This window comes from Sapajus apella, unplaced genomic scaffold (assembly GCF_009761245.1).
Source record: "Sapajus apella isolate SASKATOON/1434 unplaced genomic scaffold, GSC_monkey_1.0 scaffold9, whole genome shotgun sequence".
Classification (NCBI taxonomy): Eukaryota; Metazoa; Chordata; class Mammalia; order Primates; family Cebidae; genus Sapajus; species Sapajus apella.
This window is the reverse complement of record NW_022436949.1, coordinates 23,612,527-23,635,488: the sequence shown is the minus strand read 5'-3', so window position 1 is coordinate 23,635,488 and position 22,962 is coordinate 23,612,527. Positions and strand designations below refer to the sequence as shown.

At 38.3% G+C, this 22,962-nt stretch overlaps 1 protein-coding gene across 3 annotated transcripts; it reads left to right on the top strand.

Annotated features, from left to right (window-relative positions):
• The first annotated feature begins 366 nt into the window (after nucleotides 1–366).
• Nucleotides 367–22,197, top strand: FBXL3 (F-box and leucine rich repeat protein 3). Of its 3 annotated transcripts, none has more exons than XM_032277404.1 (5): nucleotides 367–713; nucleotides 5,665–6,013; nucleotides 8,855–8,977; nucleotides 13,384–13,555; nucleotides 19,681–22,190. In XM_032277404.1, exons 2-5 carry the CDS (start codon nucleotides 5,666–5,668, stop codon nucleotides 20,322–20,324), a joined length of 1,287 nt encoding a protein of 428 aa, XP_032133295.1. In that variant the 5' UTR covers nucleotides 367–713; nucleotide 5,665; the 3' UTR covers nucleotides 20,325–22,190. The 3 variants fall into 3 exon arrangements, with proteins under 3 accessions (XP_032133295.1, XP_032133296.1, XP_032133297.1); XM_032277405.1 differs by having other exon boundaries at nucleotides 391–522; nucleotides 19,681–22,197; XM_032277406.1 differs by having other exon boundaries at nucleotides 578–713; nucleotides 5,665–5,869; nucleotides 19,681–22,197.
• The last annotated feature ends 765 nt before the right edge of the window (nucleotides 22,198–22,962 follow it).

Genomic DNA, 22,962 nt, shown 5'->3' with positions numbered 1-22,962 from the left:
GTCCGCGCCGCAGCCACAGTAGGCTCCAGGGACACTCCTTCCTTTCTTTTTTCTGCTCCACCTCCCTAAACCTTCCAGTTTCAGCCACGGATACTCTCTTCCGCATCTGGCTAGCTGCAGCCCTCCACATTCCGTCTCAAAACGGAAAAAAAAATCCCCTTCAACTGGGATTCACATCTCAGGCACGAAGGCGGAGCCTAGTCCAGGAGCGGGGAGGCGGGGGCGGCCGCAGCGCGCGCTCCCGCTTGGGCGCGGCCCCTCTCACACCGGCTCCGCCCCGCCCCCTCCCGCCCCCGCCCCGCCCCGCTCCGCCCTCTCGGGCGGAGAAGCTCCGGGGAGGCGCGCGGCCGCAAGTCCTGGGCGCCATTTTAGATTCGGTGTCTGGCCGAGGCGCAGAGAGCAAACGCGGTGTCAGCCGCTTGCTGAGGGACTCTCTTGCGGCGCCGGGGGTCCCGGAACAAGGACGCAGACAGCGCGGGACGGAGAAGGAAGGCTTCTCTCTGGGCAGCCAGAGCCGCAAAGGTGGAGCCTCGTTGGCGCCCTCCGTGGGACCAGCGCCTCGGATGCGGGCGGAGCGCGGGGGGCCGCGGCCGCGGGAGCGCGAAGCGGGGGTCCCGGGGCGCCTCATGTGAGAGCCGCGGGACCAACCGCCGCCGCCGCCGCCGTCCCCGGAGCACGGGGTGGTGTGTGGGGGAAGCCGCCCCCGGCAGCAGGTAACGGCGGAGGGGCAGGGCCGAGCCCCGCTGGGACCGTGGACCGACTGTGGGCGGGCCGGGGGGGCGCGGGGCCGGGGCGCGCGTGGGCCGTTCCTCGCGAGCACCGGGCGCGGCGCGGGGCGCGGCACCCAGACCTTGGCGTTAGCTCGGGGGCGTTTACCCGCAGTGCCTGCTTCAAAACATGTCAACAAGGCGTGGTGCGTGTGCGGCTGCCGCCTGCAGCCTGCCCGCGACGCCGCGGCTCCCGGGCTCACCGCGGCTCCAGCCCGGCTTTATGACCCTTGGCGGGGGTTGGTGACAGGCACCGTGGGGCTCGCGCTCTGTGGGGCTCTCCGGGCTTCGGCTACGCCTATGCTGGTAGCTTGAGAAATGAGGCACTGAAATTTTCTCAAAGCAAACTGCTCAGGGTGGGGCGCAGGAGAAATGTACGCGAAAGCCAATCCGTGGGGAGGTGGCGCAGGGAGGAGGGTATGCCCCCGCCACTTAGCCAAGCGAAAAACTTGGTCAACTTGTGTTGAGCGGCTTCGCGCCTCCCTTGGGCGTGGGCAGTCCGTTAGGTGGGGTTGCAGACAGGGGTCAGGAAGCAGCTCTATAAATGGTCTGTATTCCAAGCTTAGAGGTGAGACAGATCGTCTTTATTTTGTTGTTGCTAATGATGTCCAGTTGAGTGACCCAGATCTTTTAATTGAAATCCTCCGTTTCTAATTTGAAAAAAAAAGTCACTTATCTCTGAAATATTTATAAAAATACTATCAACTCTATATATATGATCTGTGGACAGATTTTCGCCACTATGCGCTCTCTAACCATTTAGCTGTAAGTTAACCTCTTTATATTGTTGTATTCTTGTTATTTCAGCCAAAGAATGAATTTTAGTTATTACTAAAAGCAGAACAGAAAGGAACTGTGATGCCAAAATAGACATTTAGAGCTAACTACAAATGGGCTTTTAAAATTACTGTATGCCCGGTGTAAAAGTGTCTAATAAAATGATGGACACAGCTAGCTGTTCACTTCCGGTCTTCATCTAATGATGAAGTCGACCGCTCCTTTCAAAGTTTTCTTTTCTTTTTTTTGAGACAGTGAGACAGGGTCTCACTGTGCCACCCAGGCTGGAGTGGAGTGGTGCGATCTCGACTCTAGGGATCCTCCCACTCTATGCTCTGGAGTAGCTGTTACTACGGGCGCGGGCCACCATGCCATGCCGATTTTTGTATTTTTTGTAGAAACAGGCTTCACCGTGTTTCCCAGGCTAGTCTCGAACTCCTGAGCTCGAGTGATCAGCCCGCCTTGTCCTCCCAGAGTGTTGGGATTACAGGTGTGAGCCATCGCACCCACCACGCCCAGCCTTCCCTCGAAAATTTTTGGAAATGAGTTAGCTCCCTAACTCCTTGTGTTGCTCAGCTGGTCTGTGGTCATTCCTCAGTTTGCTATTTAACAATTTGTAGTAGTAATATCAGTCCCTCACCGAAAGCTCTGGTGGCCTAAGTTGCATTATTTGGGGCCTCGAAATGTTGCAGGAAATTAAACTGCCAGAGTCCTGAAGAGGCCTAGTTTTGGTATTCTAGATTTCTATAGTCTGGAAAGTCTCATTGACATTCTATAGTACAGCTTGGCCCTCCACACTCCTGTTCAGATATAAGAGATGTTTTCACTTGGACAAAAGTAGGAATTACAGGGTCCATTGATGTAAATTTTGCAGGCTGGATGTTGCTCTGAGTTGTTTTAACTTTCTGTATAGCAGAGTTTCATGTGTAAATAGATTTAATAAGACTATTAAAGTCGTGTAAATTTTTTCATACATAAATGAAACCAACTTGGAAACGTTGACATTTAAAATTTTTATTGTGTCTACTCACTTCTGTTATTTTCATGCATAAATGAGGATAGTGCAGAGGCTATTTTTATTGGAATTTGGCCTTAAATTTTTTTCTGTTGCTTAATGCACTATAATTGTGATATAGCCATATTACAGACGGCAATTTACAGACTTAATTCAGCTATTCGTAAAGTGGTAAGTGCCTAAAATATGCTTTGGTGATCATACAGTGTTTTTATATCTAGAACAAGAGATACTGTACTTTAGTGTTGCATACTGTTGGAAAAGATTTTGTCAACTTTTTTACCCTGAACTTTGAAAGGTATTTAAGTACACTTTATTTGAAATAGTACTATAATAGACAAAAGAAAGTTTCTATTTTTAGGACCAACAGGGTATTAGCAAAGATTATGTGAATAGGGCTACCATTTTATTTTTGTTTATATATCCATATATTCTAAAATGAATCATTCCATCTTTAAGTTGACTAGTTCTGGTTTTAGAAGATTATTCTCTAGAAACAGGCAATCAGTATTATAATAAGATATAGAAATTATGAAGACTGCGTCTTTCTTTTTTGAATCTCTGTATCTCAAACTCATGAGTTTTAGGTGATCAAAAGAGAAATTATAAGCTCTGGATAGCAAACACTTTGTTCTTTGACCCAAATTTTATATAATAAAATTAAAGTAAGCCTCAGGGTAAGTTAAAGCAGAAAAATGGGTCATAATGACGGCGTTATCTCAACCTCTAGTGAGACATTGTTATTAGAAGAGACTTATTAAAGATTGCAATGTAGATTATACACTTTACACGTTAAAAAAAAAAATCTAAGAGTCACACGTAAGTTCCAGTCTTCCATCAAACTTCCTTCTTGCTGTCACCTCTGTCATTCTATTTTCTCTCTTGTTCTCCCCTTGCTTAATAGGGAATACATAATTTACTTCACTTTATTCACATAGTTGGGAGTAGGAGCAGTGAGGAATAGCCAGTATATGGCACATGTGCTAAGACCTCTTAGACTGACTTTCATGGCATTAAGGTCAGAGGCCTCTGCCATTCTCTTTTTACTCTCCAGCTGCCAGTCCTCTTTCACAAGTTTTGCGAGCTACTGGATGGAGAATGCAGAAACATTTGTTTTACAGTAACGCATATGCACATCCTTCATCCCACACAGGAATTAGAAATTCTTTTATGCTCATAGGCTAGAAAAGAGTTGGAGCAACAGGCCATCTTTCTGAAAGTTTGTGACCCCAAGTTTAGGTCGAAAGGACTCCCTGCCAGAACTGTTCTCTAGAAACAGAAGTGTTACAGGCTCTAAACTAACCACCAAAGTGTCTGCAGCCATTTAGTTTACAGCTTGCTATACTTTTCCAACAAACAAATCAAAAGAAGACCTTTAAAAAATCCAGTTATACAGCAATGCATTGATACTAAAAAAATGTGTAAAATGTAAAAAGGGAAAAGATATTTGCAAGAAGAAAAAATTACCTGTAATCTGACATCTACTGGCGGTTACTATAATAATTCAGTAAGTCTACTTCCAGGATATGTCTACTCATACACAAGCTCTCTCACTCTCTTTCTCACACACACACACACACACACACACACACACACTTTCTCTCTCTCTCTCTCTCTCTCTCTCTCTCTCTCTCTCTCTCTCCATATTAAAGCAAAAATAGAGCTGGTTTGGCAGTGCTGCATGTAGTTACTCAGGGGGCTGAGGTGGAAAGATTGTTTGATCTTGCGAAGTCAAGGCAACAGGGAGCCATGATCGTGCCACTGCACTCCAACCTGGGTGACAGAGCGAGACCCCTTCTTGAATGAGTGAATTGAATGAATGAGTGAATCATTATTTGCCTTCTGGTCGGTAACCCCGGTTTTTAGTGTGTTGTGTACTTTAATGTTGTTAGTGCTGGACTGCTTTCCTAGACAACAATCATATCTCAACAGTTCAGTCATATCTCTCCTTTGAAAAGCCTTAGTAGCATTGTATTTCTTACAGAAACCTTATGTTTCATTAAACTCATTTTGCAAATTGAAGCATAGGAAGATCAAGTAACTTGTTCAGAGCCACATAGCCAATGAAAGGTAGAGCCAGAATTTAAACCCAAGGAGCTTGGTTCCAGAGCCCATTCTCTTTAACCGTAATACTATTTTGCCATGAAAAACCTATCTTTCAAAGAAACTAATGGAATTAAAGTGCTAAGAGTACATAGAATAAACACATAGGTATAATTCAGAAATACAACTTGGGGAAAACAGTGCAATAGTAAGTGATGTGTTTGAAGAAGAAGCTATTTCCAGACCAAACCATTCATAGTAGGGTTGGTTTTGCTTATTTTAGGTAGAGTTAGAAATGTCTTGCAGTAACACTCCATTGCTTGTTCATGGCAGGTGGTGGTTTCAGGAAGAAACTGTTCCACCTCAGATCATTAGGCATTAAGAGTCTCATAGGGAGCGTGAAGTCTAGATCCCTCACGTACACATTTCACAATAAAGTTCGCACTCCGATGAGAATCTAACGTAGCTGCTGATATGACAGGAGGAGGAGCTCAGGTGAAGCTTGCTCACTTCCTGCTGTGGGGCCTGGTTCTGGTCCTTGGTGACCAGAACCGCAGGACCCCTGTATAGACTATTAAATGTGGAAGGTCTCTTGGCTACTTAATTAATATCCTCTCTGGAGGTTCTTTGGACCTTAGTCTGCCTCGAGTTCAAGAACAAATATCCTTAGATTACTTTTAAGAAACTTTTACAAAGCATCACTATGTAGGTTCCCTTTTATATTCATTTCAGTTAGGTTGACCACAACTTTTGAAATATAAATTCTTGGCTTAGTTTCAAAATCACAATAATCTTTCACCCATGTAATATATACTATATGTTATATTGATAAATGTTAATGTTTAAAAACATGCCAAAGATGTATAAATTTATAAAACCATAGTTGGCCTTCATTGGCATTTTCATAATAGTTTGTTTTAATATTCTTGAATTACTGATCCAGTTCTTCCTGCATGTTTATGTTTGTGTATATAAACACATCTCAGTGACAGAAGAATTAATTTGGGGTTTATTTCTATTCAAAAGTTGAGTAGAAAAAAACTGACACATTTTTTGGAATAGGATGAAACGAGGAGGAAGAGATAGTGACCGTAATTCATCAGAAGAAGGAACTGCAGAGAAATCCAAGAAACTGAGGACTACAAATGAGCATTCTCAGACTTGTGATTGGGGCAATCTTCTTCAGGACATTATTCTCCAAGTGTTTAAGTATTTGCCTCTTCTTGACCGGGCTCATGCTTCACAAGTGTGCCGCAACTGGAACCAGGTATTTCACATGCCTGACTTGTGGAGATGTTTTGAATTTGAACTGAATCAGCCAGCTACATCTTATTTGAAAGCTACCCATCCAGAGCTGATCAAACAGATTATTAAAAGACATTCAAACCATCTACAATATGTCAGCTTCAAGGTAATATTTTAAATCCATCTTTTAAAAAATATTTTTAGTGGCTTTTGTTTCCTAAACCAGTACATCTTCTCATGCCTTTAAAATGTTTGCTTTTTCAGGGAAAATGCTTGAAAATTTAGAATTACTGTATACCTTAGAAGCTGTCACAAAATAATTATTATATTTGATGGAGCTAAATTCCTTTGTTAATTATTAATAATTTCTTAGAAAAGCAAAAGCAGCTACTAAATTAATGTAAGTCATTGATAAAGCTGTGAATTACATTGAATTATTGTGAATGAATTTGAGGAAAAAGAAATATCTAATAAATAAAAACTGGGGAGATTATAATTGAGTAGAACTTTAATTGCTATTTCTGTCTAACAGGAGCTTAGTGTTACTTAGTGATGGCATTTTGAAATGGGATCTTCAAATGAAAAGAAACTATGTAGAACGTTTAGGTGAATAGAGAGAAATAGAAAAAGGTACCTGGAAGAATGCCAAAGGAAACTGTTTATTTCTTTTTGTTGCTGGAAGAAAGGTGTTGGAAATCATGCAGTGATGTAAACGAAGTGGGTGGCTTTTTAAGATATCCAGAATAGTTTAAGAAATCCTAGCTGGATATGGGCACCTGTATTCCCATAATCCCAGCTTCTGAGGAGGCTGAGGCAGGAAGATTGCATGAGCCCAGGAGTTTGAGGTGTGTGCTACGATTGTGCCTGGGTGACAGAGCAAGACCCTGTCTCTATTTAAAAAAATAAAGACATCACAGTGGTTTGTGTGTGTGAGGCATGTCATGTTTTGTTTGGGGGATGAATAATGAAATACGGGCATGTTTATTGAACCTTTAAACACCAGGTTTTTTGGTAGCAAATAACTTATTTAAAAAAAAAAAAAGACAAGACAATGCATGAGTACTTGATTTACTTGTAGGTAGCAATTGCTGAACAGTCCAGGTTAGGCAAAGCAGTGGTTCGTAACCCAGAGCTTCTTGCCATGCTAAGATCCTATCTTCCCTCAAAGAGTGTAATTTTCTCTTAGATGGAGATTATCTGCTTATTCTCTAATGTGTGTCCAAGGAGGAGGAGAGAATTAATGATGGGAATAGTTGGATATGTTTTCACCTTTTTTTCCCAGAAAAATGCACAAAGGCACTTAGGCCACTGATTGCCAGGTTTTACAAATAAAAATGTAAGATGAGTATTTAAATATGAATTTGAAATAATCAGTGAATAATTTTTAATGTAGTTACATTCCGTTTAATGTTTGGGGCATCTTCAGTACTAAAAAATGTCTGCTGTTTACCTGAAATTTAAATTTAATTGGATGTCTTGTATAATATCTTGCCGTTCTAACTGGGGGCAAGGGTAGGGGGATGAAACAAATTCAAGACTCATCCCCATACACCCCCAGGGAAGAAGCCTGAAGAGGTTTCTGTTTGGCTTTAGTCATCTTTGATTTGTCTAAGAGTGTTCTAATGGTAAATCATATACAAAGATGAGTATAATACATTAATCTGATAGGTCTTAAAGTCCAGTTCCATCTAGTAGATTTGCTGGGTCATTTTTATTCTTTTACAGCCCTGTGATACAATTCAGGTATATCTAACTAGTATAACCCTCATAAAATCATTTGTGCAAAAGTTTAACATTTTTATTAGGGTTTATTTTCCTGAGGAAATAATTTCTGATTTACAAAAAAAGAGTCATATCACAGGATTTTTCTGGTCTCTGCTGATAGCCTTCACTGATTATAGACCAAGGAGGCTTGCAGTTAGAATTGTTAGCCTAGAACAGTGGTTCTCAAACTTTATGTGCATCAAAATCACTTGGAGGGCTTGTAAAGCCAAAAATTGCTGGTCCTACCCCAACAGTGTCTGATTGAGATGGTCTGGGTTAGGTATGAACATTTGCATGTTAACATGTTCCCAGGTGATGTTGATGCTGCTGGTCCAGGGACCACATATTATCTATAAGTAGCTCTGAAACTAATATAATTAACACATTAGTTTTACAACCCACTGTTAACATTTTTGGGATAAAGTAGTGTATATGAATCTGGAAATTAAGCATATCCTTGTAACTATTGTTTTAAGGTACTTGCTTCCCAGGAAACAGCTAACTTTCTAATGGAAGAGCTGCTTCTTACATCCTTGAGGGTTTTTTTTGGCCCTATTATTCTTCCCTTAGGAAATGTCTACACAGAAGTATGTGTGAGAATAGCTACCTCTTACTTAGTTTAGATTTTCATGCCTCGCTGGTCCAGTACTCTCGTTTTACTTCACATTTATCTCCCCATTAGTAACATTAATGTTGAATCCCAGGTTGTGATACACCTGAACATTTTGAGTAAATACTCATTCAGTTTCTAGTGCCTTGAAACATGCATACCATAGACACTGTATTTATATGAATTATATGATCTACTACCAAATAATTATTTTTTAAAGACTATAAATTGATTTATTTTGATTCCATTAGTTTATACTGTCACTTTGGAATAAATCAGTGTAAAAGCCAACATTAAATATGTCTCTTACAATGAAAGCTAGGTCTTGTCTTGACAATTGCCCTTTTACTTTTTCATAGAGACTCAGAAAAGGCTGAAGTTGGAGATGAGGGTGGAGGGTGGATGATTGAAAGAATACTCTTTAATTTATAATGCAGTAAACTAGTAATGATACTTAATATGTGCACAGAGAAATGCAAATAGATACATGAGTAATCTCTTTGAAGTCTGGGTATTTGGGGGGAAAAAGTAAAAAATTTATATATATATATATATATAAACATGTATCTGTGTGTGTATATATATATATATATACACACATACACACACACACGAGTAATTGGTGTTTCTTAGGTGGACAGCAGCAAGGAATCAGCTGAAGCAGCTTGTGATATACTGTCGCAACTTGTGAATTGCTCTTTAAAAACACTTGGACTTATTTCAACTGCTCGACCAAGCTTTATGGATTTACCAAAGGTATCTGTTATTTTTGTTTTATTGTCTATTACTGAGAAATCCAGTGAAAGTCTGACCTTTTTTTTTTTTGTACTGACAGTGTGAGTATAAGGAAAGTAGTGTTTGTATACATAATGGAAAACCAGTTACTATTTAGAATGAAAAGAAACAGTATTTTTTAAGCGTTTTGTTTTTTTTTTAATCATTTGTACTTTTAAATTGGTATGGCTAAAGAAATTTACAGAGGAGTCTATAGGAAGTATTAAAAGAAACTCTCTAAGTTAAAGAGTCAAGCATATTAGAAAAAAAGGGACACATAGATGCTTATTTTGGAGCTTCCAGAGCAGATTGGTGAAGTTAAAATCAAAGAATAATGGAGAGTACCAGTATTGAGAGCAGATATAGCTTATAAAATCTTTTGGCAAGTGTTCTGTAAAGATTGAATCTTGACCAGAGTTAGTATCAGCAGAGTTTAGATTAATTTACAGACTTAAAGACATCCTTTTTTTGGGTTAAAAGTTAACATATATTCATATATGTATTCTAACATGATAAATCAGAGAGCGTGTCTCTCTCCCTCACAGCTATTCTCTTAAAATACAAAATTAAGAAGGGTGTATTTTTAGAAAGGCAACTGATAAAGGTGGCTGACTATGTTAGCTAATGGTTAGTAGGTTAGTATCCAACATTAATTTGAAAGTTTTTTCCCAGAGGACACTGAAAACTAAAATATAGACATCCTTTTAAGTACCTAGTAGTAAATTTAATATACTAGGATGATTGAGGAAGGAATATAACTAAATTGAATATCTGTTAGAACCCAGGTGGTTGTTTCAGTGGAATTTCTGTACCAAATAAATTATCCGTTGATTTCAAAGTCTTAATTGATTTATATCAGCAGTTTATGTCAAAGTGTTAATTGATTTTGAGACATTTTCATTACATATGTACATTTTGAGATAGAATTTTTTTTTCATATATAAAATAAGGGAAATGGACAAGAGAATCTGATTATCTTAATATTTTAAGATCTTAAGTACAGAAGTTAGATCATCGTGGTACTCCGACTTAATGTGTAAAAGTCTTCTGAATAACCACATAATTTTTGGATTTCTATCCCTTTTTCAAATTTGGGGTGATTCTAAGTCTCCTCTTTGAGCAGTCCAAGTGATTCTGATTAAGATGGTTCAAGGAACTCGCTCTAAGAAGTACTTGTATGGTGGGAAATGAAACAATCTGAAATGATTTTTAGTGTAACTACCATAGCGGAAATACAAATATACATACTGACTCATATGATATATATAAAATATACCATATTAAAAGATACATTGAACATAATTTTCTTTTTTTTCTTATCACTCTGCATATATCTAGTACTAATTTGGGAACCATGAATGCAGCTAATGGAAATAATTATTCTTTCCTTGTTGAGTATAGGATACTTAGCACTGTTTTTCTTTTTTTCTTTTCCAAAAGCTATAAGCTTTTGTAGAAGATTGAAGTAGGGTGTTGCTGTATTTTGGAAATCCTGAGAGAACTGAAGAGAATATAGAGGAAATGTTTTTGACCAGAGCTTAATTGGGGAAATGGGGAAAGATGTCAGTGATACAGTCATTAGACTACAAATGACGTGTGTTTGTACAAGATATAATTGAGTTTGATGTGAAAATATTAGGAGAGAGATGTTAACATTTAAGTAGTTAAATAGTTACTTAATCCAAATAACCAGTTATTTAGTCACAGTAGGGAAAAAGTAAAGAACGAGAAGGTAGTGTTTTGGCTGGGTGTGGTGGCTTACACCTGTAATCAGAGCACCTTGGGAAGCCAAGGCAGGAGGTTCCCTCCCTTGCATCCAAAAGTTTGAGACCAACCTGGGCAGCATAGCAAGACCCGTCTTTACAAAAAAAAAAAAAAAATTAGCTGGGCATGGTGGCTCATACCTGTAGTCCTAGCTACTAGGGAGTATGAAACAAGAGGATTGCTTGAGCTCAGGAGTTCAGGGTTGAAGTGAGCTAAGAAGGTGCCACCGTACTCCAGCCTGAATGACAAGAACAATACTCTGTCTCAAAAAAAAAAAGAAAAGAAAAAAAAGTAATGTGTCATTGTACTTTCCTGGCTTTTAGCTTGTCCTCATCCTTTTTCGCTCCTGTAGAGAATTTATAAAGCTAAGTGGAGCATGAAGTTGGTTTTGTAGGAAGTAATATGTTGGACCGTGTATTAGCCTTTCCTTACTCTCCTGGATTCTTTTCCTGGTTGTTTCAACTTCGTATCTTAGCTGTGATTAAGAGCTGCATACTTTGAGAATGCTTTAATTTCTGTTTGCCTACATTGATTCCTTTAGGTAAAATTCTGTGTCCAACAGATACATACGTGTGTGTGTATATATATAGATACATACATATGTACATACACATGCAGGGTCCAATCCCACAGGGTCTAGAGGGTGTTCTTTTGTGTGCTGAGACAATAGATAGATGCAGGAAAGAAAGACGCAGAGTTAAGAGAAGAATTCACCTGGGCCTGGGGGACCACTGCTACCAAGGCATGGAGTCCAGTAGTGGCCCTGAATGCCTGGGTGTGCTGATATTTATTGTATATAAGGTATGGAGGCAGGGTCAGGAGAGTGACTCACCTGACATGATTGATAGGGTCAAGTAAATCACATACTTACAGTATAGGGGTCCCCTCCCTTTCAGGTAGCCACTGTAAGGAGGGGAGGCACATATGTCAACTTCTTTCTATGCACTTATTAGAAAGATCAAAGGCTTTTAGGATTCCTCTCCTCTTACCTCTCATGACTTCTGAGAACTTAAAAAGAGCACTGGTGGGAAAGTGGAACATGAGAGTGGATAAGGATGGTGACCATCAGAGCACAGCACCACAGAGAGGCATTTAAGTCCCTGGATGTCTGCGGGCAGGCCTGGCTAATGTCAGACCTTCCTTAAGAGCTGGGCAAAGAAGAGTGTTCTCTGGATTCCCCCATTGAAAGGGAAACTCCCCTTCACGGCCTGCTAAGTAGTTGGCATCTTCCCAGGCACTGGCACTACCAAAAGGCTTGCCTGCTAAGTAATGGGTGCCTTCCCAGGTGCTGGTGCTACTCCAAGGCTCTCACTCTCCCGTCCTGATTACTTTTCACAATGTCCCTTCAGTTCCTAATTATATTTTACCCAATTGTGTCTATATATATGACTAAAATGATTCTACACTATAATACTAAAACAAAGATTAATAATAGAGAATAACTATTTAATAAGATTCATTATATAATTGACTGTGATTGTAACTAAGTAATCAGTAAATATATCATTATACAACTAAGTAATTAGTATATTTGATATCATTGCTATACCTAAGTAATCAGTAAATGTATTTGGTATCCTTGCTATATCTAAGTAATCATTTATTATGTTGGGACAGATTGTGCCTTTAGTCTCATCCCTTGGCACCGGGGCAACTTTTTTCCCACATATACACATAATATATGATGAATGATACTCATTGGTGTGTTTGTGGACAAAATACATTAAAGTAGCAGTCTTGAAAATATTGTAGATAACATTTGAAGGAATTTTAAACTTGGAATTTTAAGTATGATTTTGATTGTTTCAGAATCAAATTTTCTGTGAGTTTTCATATCTCAAATGAGTCATAGATTTTGAATAGATTATTATGTTAATTTTTTTTTTTTTAAGATGGAATTTCGTTCTCTCTTGTTGCCCAAGCTGCAGTGCAGTGGTGCAATCTCAATTCACTGCAACCTTTGCCTCCCAAGTTCAAGCTATTCTCCCGCCTTAGCCTCCCAGGTAGCTGGGACTACAGGTGCCCAGCATCACGCCCAGCTAATTTTTGTATTTTTAGTATAGACAGGGTTTCACCATGTTGGCTAGGCTGGTCTCGAACTTCTGACCTCAGGTGATCCACTTGTTTGGGCCTACCAAAATGCTGGGATTACAGGTGTGAGCCACCACGCCTAACTATTATATTAACTTTTAATGATTGTGTTAATAGTTATTACTATTTCAGTGGTCATAACTATTAAACAGAAACGAAATGCAGTTTAGTGTTATAAAGCATGAAAGTAGGGTTTCCAGATACGGTAAAGTGAAGTGTATCTGAGAGAAATTCTCATCCTTGGTTCCAGAATTCCTCTTTTTACTTGCCAGTGGTTTCTCTGCTTTAGAGACACTTATGCTGAGGCTTGAAATGCTTTTTTCCCCTGCACATAAATAGGCTCTTCTCAAAGATGGCAGATAGTCACTTCTTTTTACCATACTCACAGGAACAGAATGAAGGGGTGCCACCCCTAAAACAGTTACAAAATAATATATCGTTACAGTTCACATGAACTGTAGTACTAGGAAACCCCTAAATTCTCATTTCTAATAATGGAAATAATTTTTTTTTTTTTTTTTTTTGCTTTTCAGTCTCACTTTATCTCTGCACTGACAGTTGTATTTGTAAACTCCAAATCCTTGTCCTCGCTTAAGATAGATGATACTCCAGTAGATGATCCATCTCTCAAAGTACTAGTGGCCAACAACAGTGATACACTGAAGCTGTTGAAAATGAGCAGCTGTCCTCATGTCTCTCCAGCAGGTATGTTGTGTTTTTTGCTAGACACACTTTAGTAAACTGTATTGATAAAATTAGAAAAATCTATGATCATTAACCTTAAAGGTGGATTAATATGACTGCTTCATCTCTTTTGCATAAAAATATTTTTAATGTAGTAATAGAATAGCATAATTCTGTAGGGTTACTAGCCTAGACACTGACTTTCAGCTTGTTTTCTAATCCTATTTGGTAAATTTATATATAGCACATGCTAGAAAATGATAGAGAAAAAGAGGAAAGGACAGTATGAGGGCAGCCTGAAGTGCCCCATTGAGTAAAACAGAATTTTTTCTAATTGTAGTTGAGCTTATAGGGTAGGTATTGAGTCAGAGCAGTCACATAATTGCTTTTCTTCTTCTTATGTGGAGGGAGGGTTGTACTAAGTGGTGGCCTTATATTTTGTAAGGTGATGTTTTTCCTAAGTTGAATTTTGGAGCCAAGAACCCATCAAATGGGAGAAGAGCATTATAAAAGCTCTTTCCAGTTTCTCTTATATAGAATTTTCTGAGCATTACTACATTACTCTAATTTGAGATTATTTAAATTCCAGGTGGTTTGTATTGAAAAATGAGTATAAATGCTACTACTATATTATACTACTGTCTGCTGCTTCATTTCTGACTCCTCCCATTATTGACATATTTGCTGATCCTTTAGTTGTGTAATTTGGGAAACCTGTTCTTTAAGGGATAGTGTCAAATCTTTGATCTTTACAAAACACTTCCAACCTTCTTGCCATCACTGAATATCAGCCTTCTCCCAGGAAATGAATCCTTTTTAGATGGAAATTGCTTGCTCATTCTCCCAAGTCTCCTGGCTCATTTTCTTTTCTCCCACAGGAGGCTCCTGGTGATGAGAATGGCTCGGTCTACTGTTGTATTTTCCTAGCCAGCTCTGCCGCTTACAGATTACCATTGAAACTATTATAAAACAGAAGTTAAGAATAGGCTTTGGCAGTTACTTCTTATATAACCTTGATTACATTTTTTATCTACTGTATAGATCTTCTATCAGAGTAAAGTCTATGCTTCCTGGCTTCATAGTGTACAAGGTCCTTTGTATCTTGACTTCCACCTATCTCTTTAATCTTGCTTTGCTGGCCACTCACTTGCAGCTTTTACTTGGGCCCTATGGAACCACAGATAGTTGTTTGTACCTTTGTTTGTGGTTGCTCAGTGCACTTTACCCTGTGGAATACTTGCTCAAATGTTTTAACTTCATCTCAGTAACTCCTTCCAGCCCAACCTTCAGAATTCAGCTCAGATGTGAACTGTGTTGACCCTCCCTTCTTTTTTCTGGTTGAGATCCCCCACCTGTGTATTTCCAGAACACTCCGAACATTAATTGCTAGCATTTACCACATTGTATGAGAGTCTTTATGTCTCTGATTTCTCTGTAAAACTGTGGGTTCATAGTTCTCTTTATTCGGGTATATCCTGTGTTCGTTCATTTTTTGTAAATATACAGATCAGTTCTAATAGCATAGTATAAACTTAATTGCAACCGCCCAGTGGGTTCACCTTGCCCGCTGCCCAGACAGAATTGATTTATCAAGACAGGAATTGCAGTGGAGAAAGAGTAATTCATGCAGAACAAGCTGTGCTGGAAACTGGAGTTTTGTTATTACTCAAATCAGTGTCCCCTTGCATTTGGGGATCAATCAGAGATTGAAAGATAATTTGGCAGGTAGGGGCGTGGGAAGTGCTGATTGGTCAGGTTGGAGATGGAATCTTAGGGGGTCAAATTAGGTTTTCTAAATGTCTTCTGTTCTTAGGTGTGATGGCAGAACTGGTTGGACCAGATTACCAGTCTGGGTCGTGTCAGCTGACCATTTAGCCAGCGCAGGGTCTGCAAAATATCTCAAGCACTGAACTTAGGTTTTACAATAAGGATGAGGAGGTTCAAGCTCTTGGAGCCAGAGTCTTTGGCTTAATAACCCCCACATGGTAATTTCTAATCTTGTAGCTAGCGTAGAAGTCCTGCAAAGGCACACTGGAGCTCAGGGAAGAAGGAGGGGTCTTTTCGTGAAAGGGCTGTTACCAATTTTGTTTCAGAGTCAAACCATGAACTGAATTCCTTCCCAAAGTTAGTTCGGCCTATGCCCAGGAATGAATAAGGGCAGCTTAAGGGTTAGAGTCAATACGGAGTCCGTTAGGTCTGATTTCTTTCACTGTCGTCATTTCCTCAGTTATAATTTTGCAAAGGTGGTTTCATAGTGACTTTAGTTCTTCAGGAAAGGAAGGGAAGAGTAAGAATACTTGCAATACTTTTTATTTGAAAAGTATAACAGGTTTCAATTGAAATGTCATATTTACATATTTTCCATCTATATTTTGCATATTTGGACAGTTTCTCTAAGTTGAAATTAGGTACTATTTTCTATACTTTCTTCACTGAACATTTAGTCAATTTTGTTTCCATTTCATATAGTTGTTATAATTGTTTGTTACTGGACCTCTAGGTTAGTATGACTGTTAGTGCCACTAGTGCGTGTTGCTTCCTTAATATTAATTATCAGCTTGGACTAATGAACATTTAGTTACTTAGTTCCGTTGTTGGTAAGCCAACATTTGCATTATAGTTCTAAGGTTGTACATTTGTTTCTGCTTTTTGCTGTGATTTAAAAAAAAAAATTTGGCATATAGCAGTTTGCTTGTATTAATTTCTTCTTCAGGGTACATTCTTCAGAAGTGGATGTCCTAGGACAAAGGGTCCAAATGTTTTTCTGCTTCTTGTCATGTTGCTTTTTTCCCAAATGAGTTGTATGAATTTATAGTGCCACCACTAATCATCAGTTTTACTGTCATATAATTCACAATTCTCATTTAAAATGTACAACTAACTGACTTTTAGTATATTGATAAAGTAGTGCACACATCACCACCATTTTAGAACACTTTTATTATCCTAAAAAGAAATCACATACCTCTTAGCTCTTGCCCCCAAAACCTCTATCCCAACCATCCCTAGGCAACCACTAATCTACTTTGTGTCTGTGTAGATTTGCCTATTCTGGACATTTCATATAAATGGAAATCTACCTTTTGACTATTTTTTTTTTTTTTTTTGGGACGGAGTTTCGCTCTTGTTACCCAGGCTGGAGTGCAATGGCACGATCTCGGCTCACCGCAACCTCCGCCTCGTGGGTTCAGGCAATTCTCCGGCCTCAGCCTCCCGAGTAGCTGGGACTACAGGCATGCACCATCATGCCCAGCTAATTTTTGTATTTTTAGTAGAGATGAGGTTTCACCTTGTTGACCAGGATGGTCTCGATCTCTTGACCTCGTGATCCTTCCACCTCGGCCTCCCAAAGTGCTGGGATTACAGGCTTGAGCCACCGCACCCGACCTCCTTTTGACTATTATGAATGATGTTGCTGTGCACATTTATGTACAAATTTTGTGTGGACATATGGTTTAGTTTCTCTTAGGTATATACCTAGTGATCATATAGTAACTGACTGAGGACATGCCAGGCTGTTTTCCACAGCTGCTGTGTACCACTTTACATATCCACTAGCAGTGTCTTCTAACACTTACTTGTCTTTTTGATTGCAGCCGTCCTAGGGGGTGTAAACTCATGGCAGTTTTGACTTGTATTTTCTTGATGATTAAAGGTGTTGAATATCTTTTTTTTTTTTTTTTTTTTTCCTGAGACAGGGTCTCACTCTGTCACCCAGGCTGGAGTGCAGTGGCGTAATCTCAGCCCACTGCAACCTCTCTGCCTCCCACGAGGAGGTTCGGGGGATTGTCCTGCCTCAGCCTCCTAAGTAGCTGGAATCACAGGCACCTGCCACCACGCCTGGCTAATTTTTGTATTTTTAGTAGAGATAAGGTTTCACCACATTGGCCAGGCTGGTCTTGAACTCCTGACATCAGGTGATCTGACCGCCTAGGCTTCCCAAAGTGCCAGAGTTACAAGTGTGAGCCACCACACCCAGCCCTTTTGCCTTTTTTCCAGTTGGGTTTTTTCCTCTTAATTTATTGAGTTGTAATAATGCTCTAGTTATGTTTTTAACTGTGTTATGTTTTTAAACACTTGGAACTGTGTATTAGTGTTCTTTTTGCTGCGTAACTGACAGATACAAAGCAGCTTAAACAAACACCCATTTATTCACTCCACTATTCTGTACATTAGAGCTGTAGGTAGGGCTCAAGTGGCTTCTCTGCTTAAAGTCTTAAAAGGCTGAGATGAAAGTGTCAGGAAGGCTGGGCTCTTACCTGGAGGCTCTGGAGAAGAATCCACTTCCACATTCATTCAAGTTACTGGCTGAATTAGTTCCCTGTAATTGTTGGACTGACATCCAGTTTCCTTATTGGCTGTCAGCAAGAGGCTGTTTGGGGGTCTCTCTGCTCTTAGAGGCTGCTTCTGTTTTTCTTTTTTGGCTCTGTCTAGCTTAGCGCCAGCAATAACATGTTGAGTCCCCTTTGCATTTTGAATCTTTGACTTCCTCTTCTCCAGTCAACCAGTGAAAGCTGCTTAAAAAGGGGCTTATGTGATTCAACTAGGACCACCCAGATAATCTCTTTCATGTATGGTCGGCTGTGCCGTATATCACAATCATGGGCATGATATCTTATGGAATTCACAGTTGCTAGGCATTAGGGTATGGAATCTTGGAGGCCATTTTGCAAATTACACCTGCCACAACTGCTTTTGTAGTTATTAAATGATACTTCAAAGTTTCTTTTATTTGCATTATTGGTTACCATTTCCCATGTGTTTGTTTTCTTTTTTTGTATTAAGCTTTTTGAGATTGCAAATAACAGAAATATGCTTAGGTTACCTTGAGTAATCGGTGTATTTCAAAGTATATAAGATAGCCAGGCATGGTGGTGTGTGCCTGTAATCTCAGCTACTCAGGAGGCTGAGGCAGGAGAATCCCTTAAACCTGGGAGGCGGCGGTTGCAGTGAGCCAAGGTCGCACCATTGTATTTTGTATTTTATCCTGGGTGGCAGAGTGGCAGAGTGAGACTCCGTCTCAAAACAAAAACAAAGTATATACCTACCTTCTGGAAAACAGAAACTTTGTGGTTGCTGAATACTGAGACATTACTCCCTCTAAAACAAAAACAAAGTATATACCTACCTTCTGGAAAACAGAAACTTTGTGGTTGCTGAATACTGAAACATTACTCCCTCTTCTGGTGACTCATTCCGATGATTCAGTTTATCTCTTCTGATTCTATTGCCTATCTTTTCCCACTGTTGTAAAGCTCTGGCTTATATGTGGGCCTGTGTTTTGTCACTTATTAAGCAGTAGTTCAGTGCATGGACATAAGAATCACTTAGCCTGTGTTTGTATTGCAGCTTTGCTATTTTTAGCTAGCTGTCTCCACTTCAAGTTAGAAATCATAACTTTTCCAGATTTTTAAAATTATTTGTGGGATAACATCTAGTACCTGGCATATCGTACTTGCAACAATAAATAGGAGATGAAAATATTATATATATTTTGTTGTTCCTATTCCTGTTTCTAAACAAAGAAATTGATAAAGTGGGTTACTTACCAGGTAATATAAGGTGCCTCTTTGGGGTAGAATTATAGTAGGCTGGATGCGGCGGCTCACGTATGTAATCCCAGCACTTTGGGAGGCCAAGGCAGGGTCAACAGAATGGAGTAATTATTTTTGACATGCTTATTTAGTGGTATCTTGGTATTTTTTCTTAGAAATTTGATATTAGGGTTTGAACTTCAAAAAATGTCCTTTGGCCTCCATTGCAGTGATCATGTAATTATTTAACCTTTAAGTTTAGTGTTAGTAATAATTTTTTTAAAATATAGCACTGTGCATTACTGAAATGCACTAACCTTAGTGATGGTGTATTTATTAAGTGACAGAGTTCATTATTGTCTGAGTTGATAAGTTTTATTTTTTTAATAGATGGGATTCAGAATTGTTTTCATTTTCTTGTAGACAAAATAGATTTTAAATGTGTGACTTCCCTTCTAATTTAACTATACAAATAAATTTTAAATTATATAGTTTTGTGGCAAGGGAACTGTGACAAACTTTTGTGGGACATGTACTTGATTGAATTTTTGAACAGATAAACTTTTAGAAAAACTTGCAAATAATTAGTTTTTTTTCCTTCTTTCTTTCAAGGTATCCTTTGTGTGGCTGATCAGTGCCATGGCTTAAGAGAACTAGCCCTGAACTACCACTTACTAAGTGATGAGTTGTTACTTGCTTTGTCTTCTGAAAAACATGTTCGATTAGAACATTTGCGCATTGATGTAGTCAGTGAGAATCCTGGACAGACACACTTCCATACTATTCAGAAGAGCAGCTGGGATGCTTTCATCAGACATTCACCCAAAGTGAACTTGGTGATGTATTTTTTTTTATATGAAGAAGAATTTGACCCATTCTTTCGCTATGAAATACCTGCCACCCATTTGTACTTTGGCAGATCAGTAAGCAAAGATGTGCTTGGCCGTGTGGGAATGACATGCCCTAGACTAGTTGAACTAGTAGTGTGTGCAAATGGATTACGGCCACTTGATGAAGAGTTAATTCGCATTGCAGAACGTTGCAAAAATTTGTCAGCTATTGGACTAGGGGAATGTGAAGTCTCATGTAGTGCCTTTGTTGAGTTTGTGAAGATGTGTGGTGGCCGCCTATCTCAATTATCTATTATGGAAGAAGTATTAATTCCTGACCAAAAGTATAGTTTGGAGCAGATTCACTGGGAAGTGTCCAAGCATCTTGGTAGGGTGTGGTTTCCCGACATGATGCCCACTTGGTAAAGACTGCATGATGTAGGGCATGATGAATAGCACCTTAACTTCAAGCAAATGTATTATAATAAAAGTTTTATTTGCTGTAGTTCTGATATAATTCTATTTTGTGGCACAGAAATTTGATATCTTCAGTCAGTATATATAAAGATTGTTTATTGGAAGACCCATGAATGAATTTTGGTCAGAAAACTTTGTTTCCTTTGCCTAATAGCAATCATATCTCCAAATATTTTTTTAAAATGTGGTTCAGATGTGAAAGTAATAACCAGTTATACATACTAAACAGTTTACAGTCTAAAGGAAACAAAACCTATATAATATCCAAGAAGTACTAATAGGTTTTCTGAAATGTTATGTTCTCTATGCATTTTTTAAAAAATGTAAACTTGATACTTTAGGGTCTTCAGTTATACATACACCTGTTATAAGGTGTTTAATATAGCTCAGGAAAGTGAGCATTTTGTGAGAAAAATGGATATATCATTTGTAATGAAAAAGATTGTTACAAAGCTGTTTAAAGAAAAAGATACATATAAGTAATTGAAACACTTAGAAAACTGATAAATGTCACACAGTGATATTATAGAAGGATAATACAGAGCCAAGATCAAATTAAAAGACAGTAAATGGAACAGAAGGGAGGCTGTGTTTAGCTTTGTATAAACTTTTAGGTTTGCTCTGTAATCTGCTAAACCATATACATTCTCTTGTGGTATGTTACTATGTTATGTGGCACTTGAGGCACTGTATGTAAAGTAAGGAATGCTTTACTAGTTCTCCTTGGTTTTCTTTATCTTTGTTTAAACTAGCTTTGAAGTATTAAACAATAATTGAAATGAAAAGCTTACCTATTTTAAAAAGCCAAATTTAAATAAATATAGAACTTTAAAATGTTAATCAGTTGTTTCCATGAAAGAATATTAGTTTCCAGTAAAGTTTAGTGATGGCTCACTCATTTTTCCATTTTGGAAGTATATAGTTATGTAAGTAGAATTTTTAAAAACCACAAAAGAAGCACCATTGTACAGTCTAGCATAAACAGTAAATTTAAAAGAGGATATATTTAAGTTCGTAATCATTTTTTCGGTAAATATTGCTCAGTGAACTTGAAAATTTTAGTAGAAAAATGTCTGCAGTTTTGTGATTGTTAATTTGGTTAAACTGATATTTAAGTTAGGTAACATTTTATATTACTTTCATATGAATAAAGGTAATCCATGCATTGTAGAGTCTATAAAACGTTGAATTTTTTGAGATGATATAAACTTTGATTCTGGGCACTGGTGTTAGTAGATATTACTGCCCTCCTGAGGGAAATCAGAAGTGATTTGCCCCCAATGGAATACATTAATTCTTAGTGGCTCTTTTCAGTAGTGTGACTTTTAGAAAGTATCTGAGTAGTTAAGGAAGCTAACAGTCTTAGATCTATTTTTAAAATGGATGACCTTCTTAGGAATAAAGCAAAACATTATTTTCTACATAATTTATGCTTCCCAAAAGTGATAGGCTCTCCTGCAGCAACAGGAGATGTGAGAAGAAAAAAGGCTTATCTAGACTGGAAAATTAAAAGCAATTACAGTAATATTTCCCCTTTCTAAATAGTAAAAAGCTGATTGTACAAGAATTATCTGTGCTAGTGAAGTTTTTCTTCCTTGAACAACTTTGGAAAAATGGATTTGACAGTATATAATCAGTTCTAACCAAAGCTTGTATTTGGAAATTTACTTTTTGTACGAATTGAACTATATAATGCTTAAAATACTTTAAGTCACTTTATAAACAAAATACATAGTACTTAATTTGTTTATACGGTAAAGTCTATGTTAAATGCTTTTAGCAATTTGAGAATAAAAAGTTACTAATGCTGTTGTATTTTATACTTTTTAAAAACTACCCAAACGTACTTATTTGACTTAAAAATGTATGTTTTTGTTTCAGATCCATATTTGATGGGTATTAATAATATTAATGTTTATGACAAACTCGCTTTTTTGAAGATAAAAGGTTAGGCTCATGGAACCTATTCTTGAAATAAGCTCTGATGCCTAAAGAAATGGGAAATTTAAAATCTATCATGAAATATAAATTTTTAAATTTTTATACAGAAAATGGTTAAATTACAAATAAGGAAAGGTTGTTTTTGCATTCAGAATGAGAACTTATAAAATACATCATTTAGACATAGAATTATCAGTCTTTAACGTCCTTGAACTCAGCCAGTCTTTTTAGAGATAAGTATCTTTATATAAATCAGAATAGTTTTTCAACTATTGAAATTATTTTCATTATATTACTGGCTTTCAATTTATCTTGGTAATTTGGGCTGTTTTAACCATACCAGAAAAAAAAAGGTATGCTTGAAGATTAAGTCAATTTACTACATTTTAAGAACTTTTTTGTATTTATGGAAAAGTTTAGGCTGGAAGGAAGGAGTTTGTGTGAAGAAGGTTCAAGCCTCCACTAGGTCCTTAAAAAAATGTTTTTTACACTATGTTCTTTAACATGCTATAGTTAATATCCACCCCACACATAGATGGTAACGATTATTTGCACAAACTCCAACCCCGGTGTGTCTCTGGGGCTGGTTTTAATCTTACCAAGCAGTCAGGAAAATTCCAGCTGCTTGCTTGACACCCAGCTGTAC

Excerpts from the sequence above, each read along its gene's own strand:
- FBXL3 (XM_032277405.1), top strand. The coding sequence starts at position 5,666 with ATGAAACGAGGAGGAAGAGATAGTGACCGTAATTCATCAGAAGAAGGA. Across the intron at positions 8,978-13,383 it reads GCTTTATGGATTTACCAAAG|TCTCACTTTATCTCTGCACT; the intron begins GTATCTGTTATT and ends TTTGCTTTTCAG. Across the intron at positions 13,556-19,680 it reads TCCTCATGTCTCTCCAGCAG|GTATCCTTTGTGTGGCTGAT; the intron begins GTATGTTGTGTT and ends CTTTCTTTCAAG.